Source organism: Syngnathoides biaculeatus, chromosome 10 (genome assembly GCF_019802595.1).
Source record: "Syngnathoides biaculeatus isolate LvHL_M chromosome 10, ASM1980259v1, whole genome shotgun sequence".
NCBI lineage: Eukaryota > Metazoa > Chordata > Actinopteri > Syngnathiformes > Syngnathidae > Syngnathoides > Syngnathoides biaculeatus.
This window is the reverse complement of record NC_084649.1, coordinates 31,294,281-31,308,890: the sequence shown is the minus strand read 5'-3', so window position 1 is coordinate 31,308,890 and position 14,610 is coordinate 31,294,281. Positions and strand designations below refer to the sequence as shown.

Sequence of the window (14,610 nt, the reverse complement as noted above, 5' to 3'; positions counted from 1 at the left end):
CAGTAGCTTTCACAGGGACGCCCAGACTTCGCTCTCCCCAGCCACTTTATTCAGCTAGTAGTCTTTCCAGTGTGTGTGTGTGTGTCATTCTTGGGGTATCCTCCCGGTGGAACATGCCCAGAACACCTCATCAGGGATGCATCTAGGAGACTGGGAGGGTTGTTCTTTCGGTCACGACCTGCAGCTCGGAACCATAGGTCAGGGTACGTAGATCGACCGGTAAATTGTGAGCATCGGCTTCGCTCCTTCTTTACCACAACAGGCTGATACAAAGTCCGCATCATTACAGACGCTGCACTGATCCCCCTGTCGATCTCCCATTCCATCCATTCATCACTCGCGAGCAAGACCCCAACATACTTTAACTACTCTACTTGGGGCTGGATCTCACCCCCAACCTGGAGAGGGCGCGCCAAGCCTTTTCCGACTGAGGACTATAGTCTCAGATTTGGAGGTGCAGAGTTTCATCCCACGAATAGCCCGTATCAGGGAATCACCCTCGATTGGATTCCCAGAGGAACATGGTCAAACACCTTCACCACATCTGCAAACACATGAAGACTGCTTGGGCGTACTCCAACCCTACAGGGCCCTTCAGAGGGTATAGACCTGGTCCACTGTTCCACAGCTAGGACGAAAACTGCTCCTCCTGAATCTGAGATTCGACTTCCTGGAGGACCTCCTTGCCAGCACCCCTGAAAAGACCTCACCAGGTAGGGTGAGGAGTGTGATCATCTTGTAGTTGAAACACAACCTCCAGTCCCCCTTCTTAAAAAAGGGGGAATACCACCCTAGTCTGCCTATCCATGTGATGTTGCAGAGGTGTGTCAATCAGGACAAACCCACAACCTCCAGAGTCTTTAGGAGCTCTGGGCTAATTTCATCCAGTGAGGATATTTTTAACCACCTTACCACCAATGATAGGAAAGCCCATCACCTTTGCTTCCTCATGGGAAGGTGTGTCAGCAAAATTGAGAAAGTCATCGAAGTATTCTTCCCATTCACTCATGACATCAGCGGGTCAGCAGTGTCCCATCCCTACTTTGCACAGAGTTGGTGGTGCACTGCTTCCCTCTCCTGAGACGCCAATTGGTGCACCATGGGATTCTGGATGTCTCCAGAAGACCCTCACAATATGTTTGGGCCTGCCACATCGGCATCTTCCCCCAACATTGGAGTGAACTCACCAGCAGATGGTGATCACTTGACAGCTCCGACCCTTGTCTTCACCCACGTGTCATACGGAGACGTGTCAACACATACTCCCACTAATTCGATGACACGACCACAATGTTGATTATTGAACTCAGCATTATACCCGATAAATGAGGGAACGTGAGCAGTGTAAGTTCATCTGCGTGACATTTTTTTCTTTTGCCTTATTTTACTCTTCAGAATCTTCAAGATTCTTACATTTCTTAAAATAAATAGCAGTTCTCTATGGGGTCTGGGGGCATCCTAACATTTTTTTTTTGGGGGGGGGGTTTCCTTTTTCATGCCTTTGGGTTTTGCATGTCTGACCAATATATGCAGTAGTCCCGTTTTTTTCGCGGGATGGTATGTTCTAGACCACCCTGATATTTATTTTATATTTTCTAAAGATTGTGAGGTTTAGGTTAAAGTCACTGGGCTTCTCATAGTTTTGTAGCGTTGAGGTACATATATAACTACACAATTATCAAAAAGATAAAATGGTAATCAGGAAGAAGACATACAGAACATTAGGTCATTTGGGAGAAAGTTGATACTATGTTATGGAAGTGCAATTTTTTACTTTCAGGTATTCCACAGATTTTTGACCAGAAAATATTGATAATGATTTAATTGCCTTTCTGCAGTAATATCTCTGTTTAGGTGCCTCTGTAGCTGGGTAGTGCACATTCAGTCACCCACTCTGCTGCTACTAAACGACTTGTACAACAGTAGGTTTGAGATGGTAAGGAAGTAGTGGGAGGGCAACACGTAAATGGGATATGGCAAGGAATGACTGGAATATGAAATGTGGAAAATCTTGGGCACTTATTCAGAGACCTTTGGAATTAGTGTGGGTGTCACTGTATTCTATTTTAACATGAATTCAGTTGTTGTTTACTTTTAGATTGCGGCCCTGAGCTCTCAGAGGGCAACGAGGAGGAGATGAAGATGTTCAATGAGGACCTTGTCTGCAGTCATGGTATGTTCACCTAGCACAGCGGTCCGCCCCGCAGCTCCAGAGCCGCATGCGGCTCTTTCACGGGAGCTTTTACAAAAATGTATGAAAATGGAAAAAGATGAGGAAGAAAAATATATTTTTCGTTTCAATGTGATTTATGTAGAAGGAGAAACATGACCCAAACATTTTTAACATTTTCTAAGGCTGTAAAAATGTATCGACTCAGTATTAAATGTGAACATTTCTGTCAACAAAGATTGCGTCATAACCTCCAACACGTAGTTCTTTGAGCTCGGTGTGGCCAGTGCCTGTCTTACTATTCGCCGAAAACTGAAGATAATGCACAGAAATCAAACTTAAACTATTATTTTAATTTCAGATACTTTACCTTTTTGAATGGCTGCTGTTTTATTTTTATATTTGCAGGCTGCATGTTAATATCCATGGGGAGGTCTAAAATTACAGGAGGAATTTTCCATTATCTTTTTTTTTAATCAAAATAATAATGACAAAAAATTCTCGTATTTCTACAATTTTTATCACTGCAGCACAACATAATGCATCAATAATGAAAGTAAAACTTGAAACACCATCGTACAGCATAGTTGTCACGTGGTACGTCATTCCCACCAGGAAGCGCTGCAGGAAAAATAAACACTGAATCGTGAATGTTCATTATGTCATTTGGATAGTGAGACATACAGCATGTATTGCCTTCACCGTAAGGCTTATATGAGGCTTTTATTTTTTTGAGGCTCCAGACAGATTTGTTTTTTGTATTTTTGGTCCAACATGGCTCTTTCAACATTTTGAGTTGCCGATCTCTGACCTAGCATGTACAATCTACACGCGTACAAACTCCAAGGTTACTTTTATGTGACATGGGTTAATGTATGGCAACCGTTTTTGCCACATCAGGAGGTTTGAGTATTCTGGACACGGAACGTAAACTGGTCTCTTCTGAAGTTTGGACAAAGCTTAGAACATACTTCCCCAAAGCCCAAGAATTTACCCAAGACCAAGGTCCCTGCCCACAGTGTCTGGTAAGTGAACACAACTCTTATTTCCTCTCATTTTCTTTCATTTAACTGCCTTGCTTTTATTGTGCCATTTCTCCCACTGCCCATGGCTCATCTGATCACTTCTTAATCTATCTAATACCTACTGTACATACAGGCATGTACTTAAATACGAGAAGCCTTCGGTAAAATCTGTGAAAATGTGAACCAACAAGGCAAAACTACGACTTCAAAGTTGTTTTTACGACACAGACTAACGAGCAAGGTAGATGAATATACGATGCGATTACATCATATGGCGGTTTCTGTAATGTCTGCACCAACAAAAACTTTTCTCACATTCAATAACAAGCAAAAGTTTACTGCCAAACCTGAGCAGCTTTGGCAGGTTATAGGTTAAGGTTATATATCGTAGCGGTGTTAGGTCCCTGAACAATTGCACAAGAAACCAGCCTGCTAAAGACATTAACATTGCAAAGAGTGATTATGCAGCAAAGCTGAAAAACTGTTGAGTGCTAATGACTCCAAATCAGTATGGCATGCATTAAAATCGCTAACTAATTACAAGCAATGTCTTCCCCAAATAGAGAATAATACAAGTAGTAGGCTAGCTGATGACCTGAACAGCTTTCACAGTAGATTTGAAAACGACACTTTCACACCCTACACCCACCATTCCGTAATGTCCACTTCAACACTTCTGACCTCTGGACTGATCATCCACTGACAGGATGTGAGATACATTTTACAATCTTAAAAGATTAACAAACCGGTGGGCCCAACCTTGCAGGTCTCTGGAACTGTGCAAAGTGCCATCCTACTTCAAACGGTCCACCATAATCCCAGTTCCCAAGAAATTTATGTCGGGGCTGATTGACTACAGGCCTGTCGCTTCAACGTCTATGGTCATGAAGTCCTTTGAACACCTTGTATTGGACTACCTCAAGAGTGTCACAGGTCCTCTACTGGACACACTGCAGTTTGTCTTCTTAGTAAACGGGTCAGCATGTGATGCTGTGAGCATGGGACTGCACTTCAGCCTAGAGCACCTCAACAGTGTGGGGACCTATGCGAGGATCCTGGTAATGGAGTTAAACTTTGCATTCAACACCATCATCCCCAAACTCCTCTCCTTCAACAGGGTTCGCATGCGGCCCTAAAAGTCCTTAAAAACCCCTAAATTTTCGAAGGTGCATTTAGGGGCTCCTGAAAGTCCTTAAAAATCAGCGAAAACCGGTCAAGCCCCTAAAAAAGGCCTTAAATTAAAAAAAATCAAAGTGAGGACCTCTACCGCCAAAATTTTCCCTAAAAAAAAAATAGCGATCCGTCTGGCGTCCAAAACAGCCGGAAATTGTCAACGGAAGTCACCGTGTTGACAACTTGTCGCCATCTTGTCGATATTCCATTGTTTGTTTCCGTAAGTAGGCATTTCACTTCATCTTCGTTACGACGTAGCGTAGTTCTTTCATCGATCCAACTTGTATCATGGGGAAGTGCATTTTTCAAGAAGCTTTGGTTGAAAGTAAGGAGTTTGGGAGCTGGGTTCGTCGAGATCCAAAAGATCGGCACATGTTTTACTGCCATCTGTGCAAGCAGAGTTACCAGCTTGAAAAGATGAGCGTCAAAGTGCTGGAGTCGCACCGGAAAAACAGGAGACACGCTGATCTTCCGTTGGTATGAATAGTAAGTTACTTTCGGCTTGTCCCATTCAGGGTCGCCACAGCGTGTCATCTCAGATGAACGCACATATGGTTGGTATGAATCTGTTTCTAAAATATCAAGATAGTGAAGCATCAACTTCAGGCAGTGGTACTAGCAGTGCATGCACACTTACAGTTGTCCAGTCATCGACTTCAACCAGCCGGAAGTCAGGCTTTATGAACGTACACGAAGATGGACTCGTTAAAGGCAGAGATCGTGTGGACTTTAAAAGTGATCTGCAACCATTACAGTTACAAATCTTGTGAAAATAATTCGAAAGTGTTTGCAGTCATGTTCACAGACAGTGACATTGCTACCACTGTGGGGAAAGGAAGAATTTGTACCTGGCTACATTTGGCATCGCTGCCCACTTTTCATCTCTACTGCCTCAAAGCCAGCTAGTCTTTGTTTGCAATTATAGAGGTCAAACGTTTCTTGTAGTTGTTCACCAGGATTGCACACACTGCAGGAAAGATTTTGGCCCACTCCTCCACACAGATCCTCTCCAGATCAGACGGGTTTCTGGGCTGTCGCTGACAAACAGAGTTTCAGCTCCCGCCAAAGATTTTCTATTGGGTTTAGGTCTGGAGACAGGGTAGGCCACGCCAGAACCTTGATATGGTTCTTACGGACCCACTCCTTGGTTTTCCTGGCTGTGTGCTTAGGGTCATTGTCATGTTGAAAGACGCAGCCACGACCCACCTTCAATGCTCTGACTGAGGGAAAGAGGTTGTTTCCCAAAATCTCACAATATATGGCCGCGGTCATCCTCTTTTTAAAACAGTGCAGTCGTCCTGTCCCATGTGCAGAAAAACATCCCCTCCAAACACGGTCAGTGGAATTATGACCAAAAAGTTCAATTTTCCTTGGAAACGGTGATCCCAGCTCTTTTCAGGTCATTGACCAAGTCCTGTCGTGTCGTCCTGGGATGATTTGTCACCTTTCTAAGGATCATTGAGACCCCACGAAGTGATATATTGCATGGGGCTCCACTCCAATTGAGATTGTCCATCATGTTTAGCTTCCATTTTTTAATGATTTGCTCCAACAGTGGACCTTTTTCCACCAAGCTGCTTGGCAATTTCTCTGTAGCCCTTTCCAGCCGTGTGGAGTTGTGCAATTTGTCTCTGGTGTCTTTGGACACCTCTTTGGTCTTGGCCATGTTACAAGTTTGAGTCTTACTGATTGTATCGGGTGGACAGGTGTCTTTATGCAGCTAGCGACCTCACACAGGTGCATCTGATTCAGGATAATACATGGAGTGGAGGTGGACTTTCAAAGGCGCACTAACAGGTCTTTGAGCGTCAGAATTTTAGCTTATAGACAGGTGTTCAAATACTTATTTGCAGCTGTATCACACAAATAAATCGTTAAAAAAATCATACATTGTGATTTCTGGATTTTTCTTTTTAATTCTCTCTCTCACAGTGGACATGCAGCTACGATGAAAATTCCAGACCCCTCCATGATTTCTAAGTGGGAGAACTTGCAATGTAGCAGGGTGTTCAAATACTTATTTTCTTCACTGTAACAGGCAGGACACTGCAGGTGAGGGTAGGGGACACCACCTCATCCACATGACCCATCTCCACCGGGGCAGCAAATGGTTGTGTCCTCTCCCCGCTGCTCTTCTCTCTACATAAAGGACTGCAGAAATAGTCCCAGCTGTCAAACTCTTGAAGTCCGCATCATCAAAGATGGCGACGAGTTCGCGTTTGGACAGGAAGTGGCGAGACTGGAGGTTTCGTGTTCCCAAAACAGCTTGAAGACTAAAGACTGTAGAGATCAGTGTTGACTTCGGGAGGCATCCTTCATCACGCTGTCCAACTGTACTGTCAACTGTTGAAACCTTTAAGTTCCTCGGAATTTGGGGATCCGCTGCCATTCCTCCTTGCGAAATCTCTCCAGTTCTGTCTGGTTGGATGGTGAACATTGGTGGACAGCAATTTTCGGGTGTGTCCAGAGATGCTCAATGGGGTTTACGTCAGGGCTCTGACTGGGCAATTCAAGAACACTTTGTTCTAAAGCCACTTTATTTTAGGTGTGTGCTTAGGGTCTTGCTTTCTGGAAGTCGAACTTTCGGTCCAGTCTGATGTCCTGAGCACTCTTGAGGTTTTTCTCAAAAAAAAAAAAAAAAAAAAAATGTTGAAAGTTTTGCAGATTTATTAAAATAGAAAAACTAAAATATCACGTAACCATAAATATTCAGACCTTTTACTGTGACACCAAACTTTCTGGACGACATCTCGCACTAGTTAATAACAGACCCCCCCCCCCCAACACCAGTGGTGTCCAGTCATGGAGATGAAAGTTTCTTAAATAAATCTGATTAAATAAATACTATATTGCTTAAAAACATTGGGGCCAAGTTTGTTTTTTTTTAAGCCTCATGGCTAGCAAACTGTGAAGGATAAGTCGCTCATCATTGCCTCCATGGTAGTGAATTAACTACATAGACTTCTTAGCATGTTTTTTACACATGAACCCATCCATTTAATATCTGAACCGCTTATCCCCACAAGGGTCACAGGAGTCATTCACATAAACAACCAGTCACACTCTCATTCACACCTACAGGCATTTGAGTCCATTAACCAGCCATGTATGTTTAGGTAATGTGGGAGGAAACCACATTGCCCGGAGAAAACCCATGCAGGCAGGCGGAGAACATGCCACCGTGCCACCATTTTTTACTCATTATTTATCACGAAGTTAGTGGGTAGGAAAAACCATGACTGTAATTTCTTAGCTTTCATTTCACGAAGTCGTAAAACACTGAATAATAGGTTGATACAGTAGAATCTGGAAGCTGAAACTTCATTTTTGCAGAGAGTAACCAAGTTTGAACAACAAAATAAGCAAATGAACATGTGTCTGAAGATAAAAATGGAAAATAATTCACACCCTCACAAGACGGCCTCTGAACCAGAAATGAATACCTCACTGGAGAATCTGAGAATTGGTCAATTTAAAAGCATGTAATTATCCATCCATTAACTACCGCTTTTCCGGGTCGGGTCGCGGGGGAAGTAGCTTCAGGAGGATACCCAGACTTCCCTTTCCCCAGGCACTTCTTCCAGCTCTTCCGGAGGGATCCTGGGGTCTTCCCAAGCCAGCCGAGAGACATAGTCTCTCCAGCGTGTTCTTGGTCGTCCTCGGGCTCTCTTTCTGGTTGGACATGCCCGGGACACCTCACCAGGGAGGCGTCCGGGAGGCATCCGACTCAGTTGCCCCAGCCACCTCATCTGGCTCCTCTCAATGCGGAGGAGTAGCGGCTCGACACTGAGCCCCTCCCGGATGACCGAGCTTCTCACCCTATCTCTAAGGAAGAGCCCGGACACCCTGCGGAGGAAACTCGTTTCGGCCGCTTGTATCCGGGATCTTGTTCTTTCGGTCACTACCCACAGCTCATGCCCATGGTGAGGTTAGGAACGTAGATCGACTGGTAAATTGAGAGCTTTGCCTTTCGACTTAGCTCCCTCTTTACCACAACGGACCGATACAAAGTCCGCATCACTGCAGACGTTGCACCGATCTGTCTCTCAATCTCCCGCTCCATTCTTCTCTCACTCGTGAACAAGACCCCAACATACTTGAAGTCCTCCACTTGGGGAAGGATCGCATCCTCGACCTGGAGAGGGCACACCACCCTTTTCCGACTGAGGACCATAGTCTCGGATTTGGATGTGCTGATTCTCATCCCAGCCACTTTACACTCGGCTGCGAATCGCTCCACTGAGATTTTGAGATCATGGCTTGATGAAGCCACCATAACCACATCATCTGCAAAAAGCAGAGATGAGATGCTGAGGCCACCAAACTGGACACCCTCTATGCCTCGGCTGCGCCTAGAAATTCTCTCTAAAAAAGTTCTGAACAAAATCGGTGACAAAAGGCAGCCTTGGCAGAGTCCAACTCTCACCGGAAACGAGTCAGACTTATTGCCGTCGATACGGACCAAACTGACAGCGGTCGTACAGGGACCGAACAGCTCGTATTAGTGGATTCGGTACCCATACTCCCGAAGAACCCCCCACAGGAGTCCCCGAGGGCCACGGTCGAATGCCTTCTCCAAGTCCACAAAACAAATGTAAACTGGTTAGGCGAACTCCCATACACCCTCAAGGATCCTGCCGAGGGTGTTGAGCTGGTCCACCGTTCCACGGCCAGGACGAAAACCACATTGCTTCTCCTGAATCCGAGACTCGACGTCCCGACGGACCCTCCTCTCCAGTCCTACTGAGTAGACCTTACCAGGGAGGCTGAGGAGTGTGATCCCTCTATAGTTGGAACACACCCTCCGGTCACCCTTCTTGAAAAGGGGGACCAACACCGCAGTCTGTCAATCCAGAGGCACTGTCCCCAATGTCCATGCGATGTTGCAGAGGCGTGTTAACCAGTACAGCCCCACAACATCCAGAGCCTTTATGACCTCTGTGCGAATCTTATCCATCCCCAGGGCCCTGCCACCCAGGAGCTTTTAACCACCTCGTTGACCTCAACCCGAGAGATAGAAGAGCCCACCTCAGAGCACCCAGACTCAGTTTCCTCGTGAGTTAGGTGGGAGTTGAAATTCCTTCTGACAGGGGAATCTGCCAGCTGTTACCAGCAGACCCTCACAATACGTTTGGGCCTGCCACGTTGGACTGGGATCTTCCCCACCATCAGAGCCAACTCACCACCAGGTGGTGATCAGTTGACAGGTCCGCCCCTCTCTTCACCCGAGTGTCCAAGACATGCGGTCGCAAGTTCGATGATATGACCACAAAGTCGATCACCAAACTGCGACCGAGGGTGTCCTGGTGCCAAGTTGACATGTGAACGCCCTTATGCCTGAACATTGTGTTTGTTATGGACAATCCATGAAGTCCAACAACAGAACACCACTCTAGTTCTGATGGGGGGGGGGGGGGTGTTTCAATCACACCCTTCCAGGTCTCACTGTCTTTGCCCATGTGGGCATTGAATTCCCCCAGTAGAATGATGGCGTCGCCGGAGGGGGCACTCTCTAGCACTCTCTCTAACAGGTTTCGCACGCCGCCCTAAAAGTCCCTAAAAACCCCTAAATTTTTGAAGGTGCATTTAGGGGCTCCTGAAAGTTCTTAAAAATCCCCGAAAACCGGTCAAGCCCCTAAAAAGGCCTTAAATTAAAAAAAATCAAAGGGGAGGACCTCGACCGCCAAAATCCTCCCCCAAAAAAATAGCAATCCGTCTGGCGTCCAAAACAGATGGAAATTGTCAACGGAAGTCACCGTGTTGACAACTAGTCGCCATCTTGTCGATATTCCATTGTTTGTTTCCGTGAGTCGGCATTTCACTTCGTCTTCGTTACGACATAGCGTAGTTTTTTTCAGCGATCCAACTTGTATCATTTTTCAATATGCTTGGGTTGAAAGTAAGGAGTTCGGGAGCTGGGTTCGTCGAGATCCAAAAGATCGGCACATGTTTTACTGCCATCTGTGCAAGCAGAGTTACCAGCTTGAAAAGATGGGCGTCAAAGTGCTGGAGTCGCACCGGGAAAAACAGGACACACGCTGATTTGGCGAAAACTCATCTTCCGTTGGTATGAATCTGTTTCTAAAATATCAAGATAGTGAAGCATCAACTTCAGGCAGTGGTACTGGCAGTGCATGCGCACTTACAGTTGTCCAGTCATCGACTTCAACCAGCCGGAAGTCAGGTTTTATTAACGTAGTTTAATACACAAAGACGGACTCATTAAAGGCAGAGATCGTGTGGACTTTAAAGGTGATCTGCAGCCATTACAGTTACAAATCTTGTGAAAATAATTCCAAAGTGCAGTCATGTTTCCAGACAGTGACATTGCTAAAAACTACCACTGTGGGGAAAGGAAGACTTCGTACCTGGCTTCATTTGGCATCGCTGCCCACTTTTCATCTCTACTGCCTCAAACCCCAAAAAGCCAGAATACTGACATATCTACGCTTATTGAGAAGGCTGACAGGCTGTGTGAGGAGGCAGAAGAAAAGAGGAATCTGAGGTTTATCACAGAGGCCAATGCACTCAGAGGCAGAGCAAAGGACAAGAGAGACACTTTGGCACCTCTGCAACAACAAATAGAGGAGGTACTGGGTAGGCTCAAGGAGCCAGAATAGGGGTGCTGAGACAGACATCAGTCGAAGACATTTGTGTATATAGTTGCAATTGTAGTTTGAATATGTTTTTTGTAGACTGTTATGTGAAGACATTGACAAGGGTCATATCAATGCGAACTACCACAAGGGGCGACAGGTGATCACTGTCACAGTTACTGAGGTACTGGAACATTTGATGAACAAAGAACGGTTGATGGCACCATTGGGTGAGTATTAATTTCCCACGATGGCCCTAAATTTTCCGTGTCGGCCCTAAATTTTTTCCATGTCTGCTCAAAATTTTTTTTAAGAATGCCCCTAAAAAGCCCTTAAATTTTTTGGGTCAAACTGAGTATGAACCCTGTCTAAGGACTCCAAAATGGGTGGATACTGCTGTTTGGTGCACAAGCACAAACAACAGTCAGGACCCATCCCCCTACCTGCAGGCGCAGGGAGGCTACCCTCTCATCCACTGGGGTAAACCCCAACGTACAAGCCCTGAGCCGGGGGGCAATAAGTATAAGTATAAGCAACTCTAGAGTGGACAGAGTCCAACCCCTCTCAAAGAGCAGTAGTGCCAGAGCCCAAGTGGTGCATAGAGGCAAGTCCGACTATATCTAGTTGGAACATCTTGATCTCACGCACCAACTCGGGCTTCTTCCCTGCCAAAGAGGTGAAATTCCATGTCGGATCGCCAAGGTCCCCACCTTTGGCCACCGCCCAACTCACATTACACCCGACCCCTATGGACCCTCTCACAGGTGGTGAGCCCATTGGAAGGGGGACCCACGTTACCCTTTCGGGCTGTGCCCGGCCGAGCCCAGTGGGTGCAGGCCCGGCCACCAAGTGCTCCCCTTCGAGCCCCATCTCCAGGCCTGGCTCCAGAGTGGTGACCCGCGTCCGGGCAAGGGAAACCAAGATCCAGTTTTTGTAGTCATCATAGGGGTTTTGTGGGTCTGGTCCTTCACCTAGGACCTGTTTGCCATGGGTGACCCTACCAAGGGCACGAAGCCCCAGACAACTTAGCTCCTCAGATCATCGAGACACACAAACCCCTACACCACGATTAGGTGACGGCTCGAGGAGGGGGCATATAATTATAAAAAAATATTTGTCATATAACACAGTGGCTAATAATACAGTGCCTTGTGAAAGTATTCTGCCCCCTTGAACATTTCAACCTTTCGCCACATTTCTGGCGTCAAACATAAAGATATAAAATTGAAATGTTTTTGTCAAGAATCAACAACAAGTGGGACGCAATTGTGAAGTGGAACAAAATGTAATGGATATTTTATACTTTTTTAACAAATAAAAACCTCAGTTGCCATAGCCATTATTATTCGGCCCCCTAGCATTCATACTTTGTAGTGCCACCTTTTGCTGCAATTACATTTGCAAGTTGCTCGGGGTATGTCTCTCTCAGTTTCGCACATCAAGAGACTGAAATTCTTGCCCATTCTTCCTTGCAAAACAGCTTGAGCTCAGTGAGGTTGGATGGAGAGAACCATGAGGCTGCCACCAGCATGTTTGACAGTGGGGATGGTGTCTTCAGAGTAACGAGCTGTGTTACTTTCATGCCAAATTGTGGCCAAAAAGTTCGATTTTGGTTTCATCTGACCAGAGCACCTTTTTCCACATATTTGATGTGTCTCCCAGGTGGCTTGTGGCAAACTTTAAACGAGAGTTTTTATGGATATCTTTGAGAAATGGCTTTCTTCTTGCCACTCTTCCATAAATGCCAGATTTGTCCAGTGTACTACTGATTGTTGTCCTATGGACAGACTCTCCCACCTCAGCTGTAGATCTCTGCAGCTCATCCAGAATGATCATGGGCCTCTTTGCTGCATCTCTGCATCATTGTTCGAGGTGAAAGTTGAGAGGGACGGCTGGGTCTTGGTAGATTTTCAGTGGTCTGATACTCTTTCCATTTCAATATGATTGCTTGCACCGTGTTCCTTGAGATGTTTAAAGCTTGGGAAACATTTTGTATCCAAATCCGGCTTTAAACGTCTCCACAACAGTATCTCGGACCTGCCTAGTGTGTTCCTTGGTCTTCATGAGGCTCTCTGCAATTTAAACAGAGCCCTGAGACTATCACAGAGAAGGTGCATTTGTACGAAGACTCGATTACACACAGGTGTATTCTATTTATCATCATCAGTCAACATTGGATCATTCAGAGATCATAACTGAACTTCTGGAGTGAGTTTTCTGCACTGAAGGTAGAGGGGCTGAATAATATTGCACACCCCACTTTTTAGGTTTTTATTTGTTAAAAAAGTATATATTCAAATATATTCTTTATATATATATATATATATATATATATATATAATATATATATATATATATATATATATTATATATATATATATATATATATATATACATACAAATATCCAAAACATTTCGTCCCACTTCACGATTGTGTCCCACTTGTTGTTGATTCTGGACGAAAAAAATATTATATTTATATCTTTATATTTGAAGCCTGAAATATGGCAAAAGGTTGAAAAGTTTGAGCCGAATATTTTCACAAGGCAATCTAAATAGCATCCAAGAGATTTCTACACAAGTATATTCACATAATAAACTATTGTCCAAGCATAAACTATCCAATTCAGTCTTTCTGCAATATTATATGCTTGTTTGCAAAATAGTGCTATTTTAATTGAATATTGCAGTGATTAATTTGATTTAATAGACTTAACGATAGTGATTTATATAATAGGGTTTTCAGTTTTTATTTGTTTATACCAGAGTTATTTTTTATGTTGGCACGTCTTTAGTCTCTTGTACTTGGAGTCAGGTTGCAACTGCATTTGTCATTACAAGGTTAATGCAATAAAAATGTAAAAATTACAAATGTAGAACCATAGTTTATTAATGATTAATTATGATCAAAGAGATGTGATTATGTTCTGCAATTGAACAGTATCATCTGTATTATCAGTATTATCCTTTTACATAATATACTGCAATAACTGTTTTGTGGTAATGTTTTTTGCAAAATTTTGGAATTATGGAAATTCAGACTAAATGTTCCTATAATGAATTTCTGTAGTACGGCGGCTCTGGGAATGTTTTCAAATTTCCTAATGTCCTTACTTCAGGGCAAAATGATAGCGCTCTTCGCCTCACCATTACCAGTTCTGTGTTAAGTCTATCATGGAGTGAAGCAGAATCCAAACATTTCATAACTGCTTGTTCAGACACTGGAACAGGAAGAAAAGGACAATGAGGCTGTGAGTAAGATGATGGCTCTGGACCAGAAGAACCAGCTTCTCAACCTCTTTCATGAGAAGAACCGACCAATTCTCACCAAGTGGCCTGAGGTAGTAAGTAACACATTATGAAATTAAACACTGCAATATCAATGTGCTGGCATTGATTAATAAATCTTTTGTGCTTTGTCTCTCCAGGACACAGACATACTTTATGTTGTTCCTCTGTTTTTTGTGGATGAGTGGCGAAAATTTATCAGGTATTTTTTTTTCCTCGTTGCAAAAGAAACAAACTGGTATTCTGTGTGACTCTACAGTCATATTTACGTTCAGTGTAACAACTGTCAGAAAGATTGAGCCTTTATAATGTGCAGAACCTAGGGTTACAAACTTAATTCATTCCATGACCCCATTTG

At 44.3% G+C, this 14,610-nt stretch overlaps 1 protein-coding gene across 8 annotated transcripts in view; it reads left to right on the top strand.

Annotated features, from left to right (window-relative positions):
* Positions 1 to 14,610, top strand: part of usp48 (ubiquitin specific peptidase 48) — a 105,722-nt gene that overhangs the window by 49,149 nt on the left and 41,963 nt on the right. For 7 of the 8 annotated variants that reach the window (XR_009796822.1, XM_061832513.1, XM_061832512.1 and 4 more), the window contains exons 15-18: positions 2,099 to 2,173; positions 3,071 to 3,195; positions 14,183 to 14,308; positions 14,393 to 14,454. Coding sequence is in view for 7 of the 8 variants with exons in the window: in XM_061832513.1 (XP_061688497.1) it covers positions 2,099 to 2,173; positions 3,071 to 3,195; positions 14,183 to 14,308; positions 14,393 to 14,454 (388 nt within the window). In the remaining variant the exon portion in view is untranslated. The remainder of the gene's footprint in view (positions 1 to 2,098; positions 2,174 to 3,070; positions 3,196 to 14,182; positions 14,309 to 14,392; positions 14,455 to 14,610) is intronic. The other variant, XM_061832510.1, reaches the window with a different exon arrangement.